At 41.3% G+C, this 18710-nt stretch overlaps 1 protein-coding gene across 3 annotated transcripts in view; it reads right to left on the reverse strand.

Annotated features, from left to right (window-relative positions):
* The window catches only part of phkb (phosphorylase kinase, beta), a 179551-nt gene that overhangs the window by 137732 nt on the left and 23109 nt on the right, over positions 1–18710 (reverse strand). For all 3 annotated transcript variants that reach the window (XM_061746752.1, XM_061746759.1, XM_061746767.1), the window contains exons 3-4: positions 10231–10369; positions 3780–3879 (exon numbers count right to left, since the gene is read on the reverse strand). In XM_061746752.1, the coding sequence (XP_061602736.1) occupies positions 3780–3879; positions 10231–10369 (239 nt within the window). The remainder of the gene's footprint in view (positions 1–3779; positions 3880–10230; positions 10370–18710) is intronic.

Raw genomic sequence — 18710 nt, forward strand, 5'->3', positions numbered from 1 at the left:
AGGATGAGGGAGCATGGAAAGAAAGGGAGAGGCCAGTGGTGGACTATAGAGGGAATGCGCATGGCGTCACAGATGTTTTTACAGATGTGACTTCACAGCCGGTTTCGCCCACTGAGTGGCAGAAAGACTGAGTGTCAGAAAGACTGAGTGGCAGCGTAAACTTTCAGTTTGAGCAACTGGAAAACATCTAAAATGGGAAAGAGCTGTTGTGCGATCGACTGCACTCATAGATTTAGCAAGAAATCTGAGTTATTGTTTTACAGACTGCCGAAAAATAAGCTTAATAGAGACAAATGGATCACTGCAATTCACAGAAACAACTGGATTCCAGGCACCGAAACGTGGATTTGCGGTTCCCATTTTGTATCAGTAATGTTGGATTTTTGGGTAGCTAATGTTAAACGGTCAAATCATAAAGTTCGGTGTCCTCATCACTTTAATTTCACCAACAAATGGGCCAAGCGTCAAGACTTTTGTAAGCCTTCAAGCTTTGCTTCGTGTATTTCCCCGGCGTAGAAATTAAGTACATATAAATATCAGGAAACGGGATTCGTGGCCAAATATTAATGTCCATGGACCACTGGTTCTTGGGGTAACTGTACCAAATATTAATGTCCATGGACCACTGGTTCTTGGGGTAACTGTACGGGTCACTGTTAAGTCCAACTGACGCTAATTTAAGCCCATAATCGGCTGTTATCCCGTCTTCTCCACTAGTTGCAGCCATTTTTGCTGATGTTTTGCCACTCGGTGCGAGTAAGGGGGCTGGTCCAGTGAGGAAGTGTCGTCAATGCAGATCCTCTATAGCAAGACTGGGAGACGGAGACATTTTCAAATAAGAATGAATCTGGATGCAGCAAAGCATCATGGGTCTGGGGAGGAGACAACCTGTCTTTTAGAGATGTGTCCACGGAGGAGCTACGTGGACCAAGTCCTATTAGAGCAGATACCTGGTTGTTGCTGCAACTTTCACGCAAACGCAGCAACGTAACTGACGTTTGCAGCGACGTAATGACGTGGCTCCCCTTAGCAACGAAGCTATGGAAAAGCAAACCGGTTCTCTAGTTGTGAACCAGCCCTGGAACCGGTTTGGTGGAAAAGGGTTATCAGAGGCCTCTGGCCGTTTCTATTTGGGGTGTGATGTCTGGTCATCCTGGACACGAACCACCAGGTTCATCTCAAGCAGACTAAAGCCTGGTGGTGTGAAGGCACTCGTTGTTTCCTGTCACTCAGAAGTCGTCCGGATCCAGAACTTCCCGCCAAAACGAGGTCAACACTCGGATGAACTCGTACCCGTGTCAGAGATGAATACCTCGCCGCTCGGTCATATAACTACGCTCATAACGCAGCGTCGCCTCCACACACCTGCTCCGGGAGCAATAACCAGACCGAGGCTTATCCAGGACGAACGTACCAGGACACGGCCTGAAACAAACTCCATTCCCGTCATGTTCTGAGGGTGATTTGTCGTCGGCTTCGCGCGCCTCACTGCATCGACTTAACCACACACTAAATCACAGCTGGGCCGCCAGCCGTTATAAATAAATGGCCCGTTGTCCCATTTTTACCTCGTTGGTTTCTCTTCTGCTCACCTCTCTGTCATCACCCCCTTCCCAACTATATCATTTTGTCCTTTCTGCCACCTCCCTTCCTCAAACGTCCCTCTCTGCGTCGAGTATTTGCTATCATGCGTCCCGCCGTTGCTTAATTCCTCTCTTTGTGTCTCTATCTTGTTGGTTCAGCCTCCTTCTTAGTCTCACTTCTGTCATGCTACCTCTCCTCACCCCCGTTTCTCTCTCTGCCTCCACGGATAGTCGGGTCATCGCGGAGGCCTTGCATCGTCCTACTTTCACCCCCCCGTCCCACTTCCTGCAGTCCCACCGGCTCTCATATGCATTTGTTAAGGTGGAAACGGAGAGATGAGGGTGCTGCTGTTTGTGTTTGTGGAGCGGCGTCCTCCATCCCTCCATCCCTCCATCCCTCCATCCCTCCATCCTCCATCCTCCCCAGAGGAGCCCAACGTCACCCGGCTCTTCTCTGATTGTTGCAGTGCACCAAGCGGAGGGTTGAATTAGCAGAACACCAACTTCTTGCATCTTATACAAGCATCTTACAGGAGTAAAGAGTTTCCAAAGCTTCTTGTGGTTCAGAGATCAGGACTGTTTTCAGCTTTCTCAGCAATAGTTATAAACCTGAAATACAGTAATGGAAACGTGGAGGGGTAACACTCGCTGCTCCCCATCTATATGGCTCGTTAACATTACAAGAGATACAATGAACCAGAACAACGTTTGTACAGTCTGGTGCCAAGGATTGTATCTGAAGAAACAGTTTACAGTCATGGTGAAGCTCAGGGGTAACGCTCACCGCTCCAAACCTGTCCTATTGTGATCCACAGTCGGATTAGAAAAAAATTAAAAAAGGTTTAAGGGCTCTGAGTCCAGAAGAAAAAGGTAACCAGAACCAGAAACTTAAAAACTGATGTGGTTGGCAGCACTGATGCTCCTTGGGTTGTGATCTTTATGGATCTGAAGCTGTTGCCACAATTTGGCAACAGCTTCTCGTATGATGACGACCTGTTTTGTGTGGATCATAATTGATAAAGAATGATTAAGGAACTATTAGAAACTGCAGATTTCCACCTGATTAACTAAATATTGTCTGTCAACGTGTATTTCCTGCGTTTTCCGGCGCTACACCCTTCATAGCAGTTAAGGGGGTGGGACCGGGCTTTCTGTTTCCACTGACTTCTACTACTTGTACTTCTACTACTGTCATTTAGCAGTCGCTTTTATCCAAAGCGACTTAGATCTGAGAGAACAACACCAGCCAGAAATCCAGCTGGTCAGACGATGAGAGTCCAGTTGGAAACATATATATATATATATATATATATATATATATATATATATTCTAGCATTAGCATGGTAGCAGTGGGAGCTGTGGAGAGGGAGAGTAGCTCTGAATCAAGTAGTGAAGGTATTGAGGAGCCGAATAATGTGTTTTTATTGGTCTACAGGGCTGTCTGAGAAAATTAGAATATTGTGATTTTCTGTAATGCAATTACAAAAAAAAAATGTCATACATTCTGGATTCATTACAAATCAACTGAAATATTGCAAGCTTTTTATTATTTACAGCTTAAGAAAACTCAAATATCCTATCTCAAAAAATTAGAATATTCTGGGAATCTTAATCTTAAACTGTAAGCCATAATCAGCAATATTAAAATAATAAAAGGCTTGCAATATTTCAGTTGATTTGTAATGAATCCAGAATGTATGACATTTTTGTTTTTTAATTGCATTACTGAAAATAAAGAACTTTATCACAATATTCTAATTTTCTGAGACAGTCCTGTATTTTCACCATAAAAAAACATCTTCACCACTTTATCTATCGAGGTATTTGTTGTTAACCCTTTATAGCAGATGTTTTCAGTCCTCCTGCCTCACCGTGGGCTACCTGGACCCTGCCCAGCTGCTGGTAATTTGCCCAGCAGCTGCCCCGTGTGTCACATCTTCAATAAAAGGCCTGTGTAGTCGATAAGTGCTGGAGACAGGGCCGTAACAAATCCTGCCCGCCGTAATTAACTGTGTAAACGCAGCTCTGTAATTGAGACACAGAAAAGCTCTCCCCTAAATGAGGTCGTGGAGGTCGAGATGACGGGCAGACGGGATTCTGAAGGTAAACAGGCGGCGGCCGTGATTACGGCTGAGGGGGAGACGTGTTTCAGGCTCAGACGTCACGTCGGTGTCTCTGCTGCAGCAGAAACTCACCTTGTCCGCCTGCCTCATGTAGCAGTACAGGATCCCTCTCATACACTTGATGGTGGAGTGCTCCAGCTCGTGAGTCCGGCCCAGGTCATCGTCCACGCGCCTGCAGGGCAACGACAGGACACAAGGACGGCTTAGAACAGGGGTCGGCAACCCAAAATGTTGAAAGAGCCATATTGGACCAAAATCACAAAAAACAAATATGTCTGGAGCCGCAAAAAATGAAAAGTCTTGTATAAGCCTTAGAATGAAGGCAACACATGCTGCATGTATCTATATTAGTTAGAACTGGGGGAAGATTTTTTTTTCATTATGCACTTCAAGAAAAAAGTTGAAATGTCGAGAAAAAAGTCGAAATGTCGAGAAAAAAAAGTCGAAATGTCGAAATTAAAAAGGAAAGGAAAAGGGAAGAAAAAGAGAAAAAGAAGAAAAAAGAAAAAAAGAAGAAAAATAAGGAAAAAAAGAAGGAAGAAAGAAAAGGAAAAAAAAGAAGAAAAAGAGAAAAAAGGGGAAAAAAAGAGAAAAAAAGGAAAAAAAAGAGAAAAAAAGGAAAAAAAATAAGAAAAAAAGATAAAAAAAAAAAGGTCAAACATTTTTGAAAAAGCTCCAGGAGCCACTAGGGCAGCGCTAAAGAGCCGCATTCGGCTCTAGAGCCGCGGGTTGCCGATCCTGGCTTAGAGAAAGGAAATCAGGCTGTAACGGGAAGACGTGGAATAGGAAAACAGATCACACCACTGATGCTCAGGTGCTCAGGTCCAGCACATGTCCTGCTCCAACACACCATTAACAGCATTTTTAGACTCAAGGAAACCACACCAGCAGGTACATACTGTGGACCTGACATGAAGAACGCTGCAGCCGGCCTAGTTAGTACAGGTAGTTATTAATCACTGTTACTACTGCAGCAGGACGTACCGCTATTTAAAGTACAGAAAATACAGTTCTTCCCATAAAGAGTGACATCATCAGCAATTAAAAATTAAATACTGCTAATAGTTCACAACGTAACCCCCCGCACCACGTTTGGGGCGACTTGGATCTCTTTATTCTTCACCGTGGTTCCAGTTGCTCAAACAAACACTTTCCTTCTTGAACTTCTTACATTTCTGTTTTTTTTTTAAAGAGATTATATATATATATATATATATATATATATATATATATATATATATATATATATATATATATATAGCACACATATACATACATACATATACACAGTACAGACCAAAAGTTTGGACACACTTCCTCATTTGTTTGAATGAGAAGGTGTGTCCAAACTTTCGGTCTGTACTGCATATAAATACATGTATAGGAGAAGGGGATATTTTTTGAGGGGATTATTTTCCTCCATATGAAGTTAGACATAATTACATGGAGAATTTAACTGACCAATCCTTCTTCTTGTACAATGTTTGTGATGCATATGGTTCATTGTTTTACATTCAGCTGCTTAAAAAAACAAGGAAGTGTAAAGCTGGGGACGACATTGTGTTTGTATTTATGAAGGAATGTTACATTCAGGTCAAAAGCTTTTTTTGGGGGGGGAAAGTTGAATAAACATTGGCATAAAGCAGCATATTTGTCCTTTCTCATGTTGTTAACAGTAAAAAAAACATAAAAGAAAATACCTTAAGGTAATTTAGAACAACAAAAAATGTGTGAATAAATGTGCGATTAATCACGAGTTAACTATGGACAACATGCGATTACAATCTTGCCAAACCTGACATTTCTGTCTTTGTGTGTTACTGGTCGGTCGTAAACACATTTACATTTGTTGAGGGTTTTTTGATGCACGTTTTTCGTCACAGTTGTGAAGGATGTTTCAGGCATCTTTACTTTATTTGCCTTCAGACCTGCTGACGTACCTGAGGCCATAATTGATCGTTTTAAATGCTCTTAGTAGAGCAAAGGCAAAGTGATGAGCGGGAGAGGAGGGATGAGAGGGAATCGACCCCGTGCCATAATCTGAAGGATGGCCGCCTGAACTGCCGCGCTGCAGCCGTCCCGGGTTAAGAATGGCTTCTTTTAATTGTATTAAAACTTCTTCTGACCCAAACACAGCAGTCCTCACGAAGAGCTGCCAGATGCAAAATTCATCACTTGGAATCAAGTGCAGCCCCGAAATAATAAGTAAAGAGGCTGCGATCGGCCGTGAAACAGCTCATCAGTAAATTGTTCAATTACTCTTATAACTGTCACAATGTGTTTCAAACACGGCAGCACCTCCGACGCAGTCGCCAACGCTGATCCAGCGCCGCCTCGCTGGCAGCCAATGAGACGTCAGAGGAATTAGTTCAGTCTTTTACATTCTGGCATTACTAATTATAAGAGTACAAAAGCAGCAGAAGCAGGTTTTAACTTGAGTTATGATGCAAAACATAAAGAACTCGTCCATTTCAGTGATAAATGCCTCATGTGTTTTTCAAAGCTACTTAAATCTAACATTTATTACTCCAGTATAAGTCCTCCTGCACGAGGGGGGTCCAACAGCGGCTCGGATTTAATTAAATCGGGGGGAAACGGGGACGTCCCTCCCTCCCGTCGTAGACGCCGTCCGTCAGAGACACTTCTAGAACTTATCATGCCGACTTCAAACAGGGAACCTGACTTCTAGTCTTATCCCCGGATCTCTCATAGACATTACGAGGCACGCGCACGCACCAGCAGCTGGGAGGAAGTAAGTAATGGCACTAGTCAGGCCTGTCAGATGGAAATCATCTTAATTAAATCCTAGTGACAATTCTAATAAGAGGCGTCCGTGACTGATGACGGGGAAGAGCCGCCGGCCACTTCACTGCAGCGCGCTATTTTTACCCCTCTCTTCTTCCGTCTTCCCCCCTCCCAGCTCTTCTGTTATAGTTTTCTCTTTCATTGCTCACTACCTGCCCTTTACCCCCCCCTCATCATCCCTCCATCATCCCTCCCTCCTCACTGCATCATCCCTCCATCATCCCTCCCTCCTCACTGCCGGCCTCATTCTCCCTCCGTCCTTACATAGTCTAACTTCATGGAAGTGCGTTTGGCCCTGAAGACTGAGCTCATCAGAAATAGGGACGGTTGAACTTTAACACGTACGTATGTTCTGGTCACGCCCATCCTTGAACTCATTTTGGTTTGGAGTGTATAAAATAATATCTGAAGTAACAGGAGTAGAATGTCAGCCTAAGGCTGGATTCACACTGAAAGCGTCAAAAATCTCCTGACTCCTGCATCGCGCTGCTTGGTGGATTCAAACTATAGCCTAGTGTCGACGCCTGCAGTGGGCGGGGCTAAAGCTGCGCTGCAGAACTGGAGGGAACAAATAGGCTGTCAGGTCACCCACCTTTTCGTTTCATCTCGCTCCCACCTCTGGGGTGTACATTCTTTTCACTTTAAAAAAAAAAGAACTATTTATGTTAAGCATAGGAAAAAAAGTTGAACTCGGATTTCTAGGAAGTTATGGGCATTTTATTATTTCACTTTAGTTTATAATTCATCTTCATTGTGACATCATATAACACTGTTTTCAGTCATTTTTGTGCACTTTTCGGCTCATTATATTGTATTTTTCTACATATTTGGGAAGACAATGTGGCATCCACATTGGATTACGTCAGGTTTGTTTACATCAGGGACCGCTGTTATTGGTCCAGCGCGATCACGTGACACAGCCGCAGCGCTCCTCGACACAGGCGCCGCTGGAAAGAGTCCCGCTATTAAAATAACGATTGTGAAAATACTTCCTAGAAATCCAAGTTCAACTTTTTATCCTATGCTTAACATAAATAGTTCTTTTTTTTAAAGTGAAAAGAATGTACACCCCAGACGTGGGAGCGAGATCCTCTTTCTAAAGACATTTACGTGGTTGACCTGACGGCCTAAAAGTGCATATAGTCTAAATATGTCTATATATAGCTGCACATCTTCAGTTTCCTCTTTCACCATGGATCACACTTTGGGAAGCCTTCTTTATATTTCAGCGTTATTTCCGCGTAGATAAGAGTGAGTTTGATGCTCCTTAACCAGGTCGGTCCTGGATCAACATCAACCATCATCGTTGGTCCCGGTGAAGCTGCAGTCTGTCTGCGGTGAACACTGACACACCGGGTCGGAGCGGGTTTGGTCATATTGTTTAAACTGTGTTATGTGATTAATAAGCACGTTTTTTAGTTATTTTGCATTGGATCAATGTAGCAAATAAAATCGTTGGGACCATCCAGCTCCTCAACCATCAGTTAAGTGCTTCACGTGAGCAGTTCAGGTAAAAACGGCAGTCAAATCAACAAAAATGTCAGTTTGCTGGATGAAATATATTAATTCCTGCTAAAATAAGTTTGTTAGTACACAGTTATGCTCATGTGTGCATGTGAATGAGTGTACGTTTGTGTGAACATGAAAGTACAATCTGCATTGAGGCTTCTTGCTTCGGGAATCCTGGTCTGTGATTGGACGCTGCCTCGGCGTTGCCGCTGCTCATTTGCATAAAGTTGAGATTTTTCAACTTCAAATTGACGCTCTGGACGCCTCTGACGCAATGAATGGCAGCCGGACGCCTATGACGCCTGTGGCGCTTTCAGTGTGAATCCACGGTAATATGTTTACCTCAATTTTGGGAACCAGGCCACTGGATAGTAAAAGGATGTCTAGGTTCAAAGATAAAACAGCCTTTTCAACGTTGATAGCTAGGACACAAATTCTTTTACACTGGAAATCTTCTTTCCCACCAAAACTATCTGTATGGATGACTGATCTAATGTTGTATCTAAAACTGGAAAAGCTCAAGATACTTCCTGAGAGTCCCTGAGGGTAAAGCATGGAGATCTGATGGCCAAGACCTGCACAGGTAAAGCAGGTAGGAATATGTACATATATACTTTGTTATGGTTGTTTTGTTACTCTTTCACGGTAGTATTTTTATTTGTCACTATAACTATTATTTTTGTCTGCAGAAGTAATGAATATGTGTACATATATACTTGGTTATGGTTGTTTTGTTACTCTTTCACGGTAGTATTTTTATTTGTCAGTATAACTATTATTTTTGTCTCCCCTTTTTTGGTGTAAGAGGTATGTGTGTATAAATGACTCACAAATGTTTTATTGCTGGGGGGTAATTGGAAATGTAAAAACAGGGGGGGGGGGGGGTAAATCTGTCTTAAGCCAAGTATGTAACTCTGTTTTGTGTTTAATAAAAATAGATCTAAAAAAAGAAAGAAGTGGGGACGGTTGACAAGGGAGATCTGGGGGACACGAGAGAATCTTTGAAACCTGTGAAGCCGGAGATTCTGGTGTCTCCGTCCACTTTTCCTTTAATATTGCTTTTTCATCTCAGCACAAATGTTTCCCATCAGCGTCAGAATTCAGCGTGTCGTCGTTCGACCCCAGCGCTGCAGACACGGTGAAGGGAAGTTTTTAACTAAAAACCAAGGACCAAAAGTTGTAGACTGAAGCCTAAGCTTGTGATGCCTACCCTTTTCACAAGAAAAAAGTTAGCTTGTATAAAATAGTGCATTTAGGATTTAGAGAAGTTGCCCAAGTATAAACAAAATAACTGTACACAATCATACAGCATATTCCAAATGTCATTACTAAATATCATTCCATACAGTATTTATATAAGCACATACATACACATACTACATACATACATTCATACATACGTATACATGTCCATACGTATATGCCTATGTGTATTATCCCTTTGTTTTATATGTGTTGATCATTTTGTAGTTATAGGTGCTTTTGTTTTGTAATAACGTGCTACACATTTTCATTTCTGTATCTCAGCTGTTCCACAGATTAACTCCTGCCACTGAGATCATCGTTGTTTAACGTTGGTTCTTGCCTTTGTTTTCCTGAACATAAATGTTCCTCTTACTGTAGTTCATATTGGCTATTGGGGCTTCCTCGTCACTGCTTAAAAACTTGTTTTTTTTGTGGGCCGCTTTTGTTACGATCTTTTGAAATCCAGAGACTCAATAATCGCAGCGACTGGGCCGTGCGAAGGTCAAACCGTGTACGATCACGTCCGGCTGCAGAATGGCAGCGACCGGTCCTGAAATATTTGACTTCCAAATCAATATTTCACATTAATCCCGTGAACCGCTGAGACTGGAGCCTCCGGGCGTCGTCCCAAAGGTCCCACAACCAGCACCATTACAATTTAGCATTTCTGATTTGCTCTTTGTGACACCGGAAAACTGGACGGCCTTCAAAACCCACGGATCAGCAGGTTAATAAGGAGCCTGGTTTGGATAAATACATGAATAAAATGTTCAAAGACCATTTAAAAATGACTTAAAAAGTATGTCCTTCAATTTTTGGGTCATTAACATTTAAGAAACGTCTCTTTAGCCGATCAACAGAGAGGAAATGATTTTCAGAAGTCTCTCTGATCTGTTGGAGGTGCAGCGTCTACATGAGAAACATCCTAAAAACACATAAACATGGTTTATTGTCGTGTACTAACCGGTAGGCCAGAGCCAGAGCCCAAGCACCGGCTGCACAGTACAGGGAGTCCCGGACCTTGGCCTCCTTGCAGTCGGCGTAGGTTTTCACCGGGAACAGGCCGGTGGTCGGACTCTGGTAGTTCAGGATGGTCGTCTTGACTAGAGAGAGAGAATAAATGAAGCCAGTCAGAATAAAAACACACCAAACAACCCAGGGAACACTCCTCCATCAGCCTTTATGACAACCATAAGTAAAAACTTTGCAGCTAGTCCAGCTTAATGCACATGTCATTAAAACAAATATTCAAATCATAATTCGTCATTTGCCCCCGTTTCAGTTTTTGAGCAAACTCTACTCTTTTTGCAATGATCTTGTGCATCTTCATCTCCAGTTATGAGATACTGTTTCACACCGTTTCAGAAGCTGTGGCTCACAAAAGTCTTCATCTTTATTGAACATCAGCAAACAGTCAGGCTGCTAAACGGCTTTGTGCCGTTTGTGTCAGCTGGAGGTCGGTAGAGATTTAGGCGTTTTGATTTCCACATCTGAGACCCTGAACATGGTGATCAGTGTTTACGTTACAGTTATCTGAAAAATGGGCCTAATATGTAGATTTATTATTTAATTGTGATAAATCTGTACTCATGCACTGGGTCAATAGCTTCTTAGGCCAATGCAGCTTTAAGTTTAAATAAGTAAATGCATTTAAAATGTGAACCAGGAAATAAGATGATGGTAAATGGTGGTATTATTATTAATTATTATTAATAATAATAATAATAATAATAATAATAATAATAATAATAATAATAATAATAATACATTTAATTAATGTATAATTAATTATTATTAAGCCAGGCTCAACTATCATGACATTATTTAACTTGGACAAACATGGACGTAACGTCATTTCTGCGAGGTGGTACTACAACTAGATATGCGTCAAGTAATGGTCCTGTGGAATGTACTTTATCTAATTCTATTTTTTATTTATACTATTATTATATAATTTTTCAAAGCTCTCTTCCTCTGGCAACGCCTCACTAGTAACCTTTGTTTGCTTGTCAAGGTACAATTTCAAACATATAAGGTCAAAATATGTTAAATTCAATTTAGAAAAAAAAGTTATAGGAAGGAAATTTGGAAGCCTTTTGGTTTCTTTGTTCAAATTAAGTGAACTAATTCCTCCCTATCTGTTGCCTATATAAACTACACTGTTTACTAACTTAACTTGGACACGCGGGACAGAAACAAAGTGCAGGCCTTTCTTCTATTTACTTGACTGGGTTTACAGACGTCCTGCTCCTCTCTCGCCGAAACTTTACTCTTCTCACAACTGTCAACTTAAGGCAGTCAGAAAATACAATACTGTAATGTATATTACAGTATTACCCCCCCCGCCCTGAACTTCTGCAAAATTGGACAGAGAATGAAGAAGTGACCTCAGGGAAATGTCTCAATATGTGTCTCTGGTGTGAATCTTGGCCAACACTAAAGTGTGTTCACTAAAAACCACACAGACAAAAACTTTGTTCAAATACTTAAGTGAAACTATCAGTATGTTATTTCCACTAAAGGTTGATAAAAATTTGCAAATCTTGCATATAAAACATTGTATACAGCAGATTCCTGTAACTTTAAGTAAAAACAACAGTTCGGTAGTTAAATATGGAGGGACACCTTACTGACGTCAACTCTAGTTGTAGCATTAAATCCTCTGTGGACCCTCTGGGCTCATGCTTTTGTTTGGTTTTTAAACTCTACATTTTAATTATTATGATGTGTTTGTTGTGTGTATTGGGGGGAGTGGGCTTTGTTTGAGGAGTATTCATACACAGGACTGTCTCAGAAAATTTGAATATTGTGATAAAGTCCTTTATTTTCTGTAATGCAATTAAAAAAAAAAAGAAATGTCATACATTCTGGATTCATTACACATCAACTGAAATATTGCAAGCCTTTTATTATTTTAATATTGCTGATTATGGCTTACAGTTGTTAGGATTTAATGAAATTATTGAAGCTCAAAACTGTCTAAGCTCTCTCTTCAAAGTAATCTCATTCTGATTAAGAGCAAAAGGTTTAAATTAGATTAGAAGTGAAATACAATACACATATTGTTGGAGAGGAAACGGGGGAAAAAGGCGACACCTTAAGGTGACTTTCCTTGAAGCTGGCTCTTCCAATTAAATTAATTAGCAATACACATACAATTTGTTGAGAGAAGACAATGGGCAGAAACAGATGTTTAGCATTGGGGGGTCTGGTCTGCGGTCTGGTTTGACACCTCAGATGGGAGACAGTTAAAGGAAATGTAGAGCTGGAAGTGACAAAGTTCGGGGGTTTTTTCCCGTAGCTGACTCCCTCCACCAATGAAATTCACTTGCAAAGAACATCCTCCTTTTAGAGTATAAAGTCAACTGGACTCATGAAAACGTGGTGCATTTCTCTCCGACTCACGCGGTCTGAAAGAAGTGTACCCCGGCCGGAGACAACTGTACCTCCGACCGGTAAAACCTTGTGCTTGACATGATTAAAAGTTGAATTAACCTGTAATTCTTTCCACTAGTCTTTCTTGATTCACCAGACAAAAGAACACATATCTTTCAATGGTGACCCTGAAACGTGATCTGGTTGTTTCCTGACTGTGGAATTATGGAGAGGAGCCCTGGAAGTTTTCATGCAGACAACCAAAACCTGACTAGTCAAAAGGTAAGCAGAAACCGCTGATGAGTAGAAATTTCTGCACATTGGATTTATCAAATTAATATTGGTTGTCTGATTGAATTCTTCCCAAGCTCATAAAGATTAAAAATAGGTTTTGTCTTTTGATATGTCATGCACAACGTTAATTTTTCTGTTTTAGTTAAGTTGTTGGTTGGAGTCCATCAGGTGGAATTCCTGTAAACGCTGTATTTTTCTGTTTTAGTTTTCTGTTTTAGTTAGTTCCAGTAAAAGCTGTAATTTAAGATTATTGTGGGTTGGAGTCCCTCTGGTCACGTTCCAGTAAATGCTGTAATTTTTAAGATTATTGTGGGTTGGAGTCCCTCTGGTCACGTTCCAGTAAATGCTGTAATTTTTCTGTTTTAGTTAGTTAAGATTATTGTGGGTTGGAGTCCCTCTGGTCACGTTCCAGTAAATGCTGTAATTTTTCTGTTTTAGTTAGTTAAGATTATTGTGGGTTGGAGGCCCTCTGGTCACGTTCCAGTAAATGCTGTAATTTTTCTGTTTTAGTTAGTTAAGATTATTGTGGGTTGGAGTCCCTCTGGTCACGTTCCAGTAAATGCTGTAATTTTTCTGTTTTAGTTAGTTAAGATTATTGTGGGTTGGAGGCCCTCTGGTCACGTTCCAGTAAATGCTGTAATTTTTCTGTTTTAGTTAGTTAAGATTATTGTGGGTTGGAGTCCCTCTTGTCACGTTCCAGTAAAAGCTGTAATTTTTATTGTTTTGCTTGTCATGTATAATGTATGTCTGTTATGTAGTATTAATTTGTGCCCTCTCCCCCTGCGAGCCCCCCCCCCCCCTTTTTTTTATTTCCTTCAGGACTGATAGTCAGTCCTCCCCTTTTGTTTTGGGAAATGTCACAGTGGGTGGGAGGCACCCCCACCAACATTGATAAAGCCAGAGAGGTGACAAACTATGACCCCCAAGAGCCCAAGGTGTGTGCAGTGTGCTAAGTGCTCCACTTAGGAGCTGCACTGGTTTCTGTGGGACCTTGACTGGAAAGTTACCCCTGGTACAGAACCGCAGAAATCAACGTCGGATCCATCTCCTACGCTGCAAAGCTGTGTATGAACTTCATCTGAATGCGAGGTGGGCTCTCGCCCAAGACGCTGACGAAGAAAAGACTGATGGATAACGACCGGGTCTTCTTCTAAAAAGGTGCAACTGTATCTGTCGAAACTATGCTTGGACACTGGCGAAGGTCTACAGCTCTGTGGTGCAGCCTGTGGTGCTGAAAGGCCGAGGTTTTCTGCGGATGCCTGGTGTTGCAGTATTGGGGCGATTATGGGTATACTGCACACACTCATTTCCTACTGTTTTGTTCCAATGGGTCATCGGTTTTACATACTTTTTCATAGAGCTGGTTGGATATTATTTTACGATTTTTATATTTTATTTTATGTTTTTCGGGGGATTAGTTTGAAAAGATGGTTATCTGTCCAAAGTGCCTGTTGAAAGAATAAGAAGAAAAAAAAAAAAAAAAAAAAAAAAAAAAAAAATGGGGGGATAGTAGACAATGTTAGTAGACAATGTTAATCGGTCATAGTGATATCAATCATAATAATTTCATATACTGATTAGTGGACTTAGTGATAGTTTATGGTTTATATATGATTAACTTACCTATATGCTTTAACACATGGAGTGCATGAACTTACACTAAATTCCTTGAATCTATTATTTTCATAAACAGCAGGTGCATTTATGATATTAGATGTAATACGTCAGAGGAATACAAACTACTTGCATGCCATTTTTCTAATAACTAACATCTGTTGTTTTAAGTTGTTACAAAGGGGCAAGGCTCAACTAAAATATAGGCAGATTAAGTGGCAGGAGCCACTCTGGGACCGTGACAGAGACATTCCAGGGCCTGAGTGGATGCTTGAGTAAAGGCTAGTTGGATGAGACAAAAAAAAAAACAAAAAAAAAAAAAAAAAAAACTTGGGAGACATCGGAGGACAACTTTCATTATCTGGATCCAATACTCCGATCTACAGGAAATCATGGAGTGATGGAGTGCTTTCGTCTCCAGAAGAACAATGGATTATTTTTTGACTGCCTTATTTCCTGGACACCTGGATTTCCCCATTTTTAACTGGGATGTATAACGGACTTTACACATGGTTATACTGATTTATTTGGTTTATTTGTGAAATGCTCATCCATTATGAGATGTACAATTGTTTACAACATGAATATTCAGACTTCCACAGCTTTAAATTTATGATTGTTGTTGAATGTATTTGTATATTAATCTGTATGTATGGTTCTTGATATTTGTGGGTTTTCTCTTCTGTTGCTCTACTTGTATCTTCACATCTGGTGGTCATGTTTAATATTGCAGGATTGGGACTCTGTTTTGTCTATACAGCTAAGCAGGGTGTTCTATTTTATAAGAAAGGGGGTACAAAAACAACACATATATTTTTATATCCCAGTGGACATTTTTACATGGTTGATTTGAAAAACATGAATTAATCATGTTTTGAGTGGAAGTTGTTAGGATTTAATGAAATTATTGAAGCTCAAAACTGTCTAAGCTCTCTCTTCAAAGTAATCTCATTCTGATTAAGAGCAAAAGGTTTAAATTAGATTAGAAGTGAAATACAATACACATATTGTTGGAGAGGAAACGGGGGAAAAAGGCGACACCTTAAGGTGACTTTCCTTGAAGCTGGCTCTTCCAATTAAATTAATTAGCAATACACATACAATTTGTTGAGAGAAGACAATGGGCAGAAACAGATGTTTAGCATTGGGGGGTCTGGTCTGCGGTCTGGTTTGACACCTCAGATGGGAGACAGTTAAAGGAAATGTAGAGCTGGAAGTGACAAAGTTCGGGGGTTTTTTCCCGTAGCTGACTCCCTCCACCAATGAAATTCACTTGCAAAGAACATCCTCCTTTTAGAGTATAAAGTCAACTGGACTCATGAAAACGTGGTGCATTTCTCTCCGACTCACGCGGTCTGAAAGAAGTGTACCCCGGCCGGAGACAACTGTACCTCCGACCGGTAAAACCTTGTGCTTGACATGATTAAAAGTTGAATTAACCTGTAATTCTTTCCACTAGTCTTTCTTGATTCACCAGACAAAAGAACACATATCTTTCACAGTTTAAGATTAAGATTCCCAGAATATTCTAATTTTTTGAGATAGGATATTTGAGTTTTCTTAAGCTACAAACAATTTTTACATTACAGAAAATAAAGGACTTTATTACAATATTCTAATTTTCTGAGACACTCCTGTATGTATGAAAAGTGCTTCATAAATAAAGTCTGATTGATTGATTGATTGATTGATTGATTGATCCAAGAGGATGAGGGCTAAAGTCCACAGCACGTCCTGAACTCCACTGGTTTTCTACTGCAGATGGTTCCGCTCAAGTACCAATACCCCCCCCCTTCCTCCCGGAAACCTCTCCAAACAACCGGTACCTGTGAAGTCTTCCCCTGTTAGGAACATCAGTGTTTAATATGCTAAATTAGACCTGAGGAGAGTGAGGTCTTATTGTAATTTCTCTGAACCGTGCGCGGCCTGACCTCGGAGATAACTCGCTGGTGCCTCCACTTCTGGGAAGATCGGTAATGCCGACCTCGCACCTAATGATTTCTTAAGTGATTCGATGCCGGCGTATGAATTTTTACACGGTCTGGAGAAAATGAAGGAGTCTTGCTCGTGATGCGGCTTACAGAGGTTTTTACACTTGCTGATGATGAATTAATCAAGGTGGTTGGATCAGCAGCACCTGTCTGTTAATTAGCTCTTTTAAGTCCTGCAGAAGCAGGAAGGACAAACTCATACTTCATATACTGCTGCTGCAGCGCGGCCTACTTGCTGTTCAACTGTGTTATGAGACGGTAAGTAGGTCATGTGAGGCTGTATTTGTCTCGTAAGATAGTATACCATGTGACAATTTCTCTTAAAGTAAATCATTCTACATATTTAAAAAAATAACTGTTTTTTTTCAATACAAATATTTCCAAGTCACTCAGCTATGGACTGAGAGACTGAGGGTCTCGCATGTCAAGAATCAATTCGATTTGATTCTGATTCTTAATATTCAGAATTGATTATCACGATTCGATTCAATTCAATCCGATATGAATTTGGTTTAGTGTTATTAAATGTTTTTTTGAGCTGTTACTTGAATTACATGAATGTTATGCAACATATTAATACTAGTAATAAACCTGACCATGTTCATTGTTTGATAGTTTCACACTACATGCATGAATTAAATGACGCGATGACAGGGATTAAAGTTCACCGGGCGAAAATATATATAATTAAAAAAAAGATCTTTAGACATACAAATCGATTTTTAGGAATCAATATGAGAATCGATTTTTTTCAACAAAGGCCTAATCTGGACTGTCGTTTGTTTCAGAAACAAAAAAGAAAGAGAAAGAGAGAACAAGTAAGAGATGGGGAGATGGAGGAGAGCAGAGATGAGAGAAAACGACCAGAAAGAGAAGTGTATTATTGTCAAACTATTAATAAAAATGAAGAATGTGTTCGTTTCTCTGAATAAAAACAGTCGTAGTGACGGATGGTGGGAATGTCAATCAGTGTGCAGGTGAGAGCGTGTGTGTGTGGTGTGTGTGTGTGTGTGTGTGTGTGTGTGTGTGTGTGTGTGTGTGTGTGTGTGTGTGTGAGAGAGAGAGAGAGAGAGGGATAAGGGATGGGTGAGCTGAAGGTGGCAGCTCCGTGCCACACTAGCAGAGCGATAAAGTGATTGATTGGGTGATTTAGGCGAGATTATTAATAAACCTCTCCCCAGTCCGGCTGGAACATCAGTTGACACACTAATGAAGTGGCCGCTCCGGCTGGAAGATGCCGTTAGACATTTCTAGACTTATAACCTTATTATCATAGAAGCTGCATTAGTTAATACGAGCCCTGAAGAGGAAGTGGAGTCCTAACTGAGTGCTCCCTTCACTGCAGGACGCTTGTTTTCAACATAAAGCGATGCTGCTGCTTTAAAGCACCAATAAAAGGCTGAATGTGTTATATTTCCTTCACTAATCTGCTCCAGAGGGCCCTTTGGACATTGCTAAGTAAGTAAGTAAGTAAGTAAGTAAGTAAGTAAGTAAGTAAGTAAGTAAGTAAGTAAGTAAGGGTGGTGTGGCAGGGTGGAGGTGCAGCCACTCTGGTTGATTGGGTCACAGGTGTGTCCCATCAAGCTCTCCACCCTGCCTGCCTTCATAAGGCATGGCTCTGCTGGGAGAAGAGGTTCTGCTGTGAAGGAGCTGGAAGCACGCGTCTTGGGTGATTGCTAAATAAAGGGTTCTGCACAAAACTCCGTGTCCTCTCCATCCTGTCGGTCGGGCCCCGTGGCACTCGCCGTGCTACAGGTGGGTAGGTAGGTAGGTAAATAGGTAGGTAGGTGGGTAGGTTGATAGGTGGGTAGCTTGATACGTGGGTAGAAACATGGGTAGGTTGGTAGGTAGATAGGTGGATTTGATGGGGTGGAACGTAGGCTGGGACTGGGTTGGAACGTAGGTTGGGACTGGGGTGGAACGTAGGTTGGGACTGGGTTGGAACGTAGGTTGGGACTGGGTTAGAACGTAGGTTGGGACTGGGTTGGAACGTAGGTTGGGACTGGGGTAAAACGTAGGTTGGGACTGGGGTGGAACGTAGGTTGAGACTGGGGTGGAACGTAGGTTGAGACTGGGGTGAGACTGGGGTGGAACGTAGGTTGGGGACTGGGGTGGAACGTAGGTTGGGGACTGGGGTGGAACGTAGGTTGGGACTGGGGTGGAACGTAGG

Source organism: Cololabis saira, chromosome 2 (assembly GCF_033807715.1).
Source record: "Cololabis saira isolate AMF1-May2022 chromosome 2, fColSai1.1, whole genome shotgun sequence".
NCBI lineage: Eukaryota > Metazoa > Chordata > Actinopteri > Beloniformes > Belonidae > Cololabis > Cololabis saira.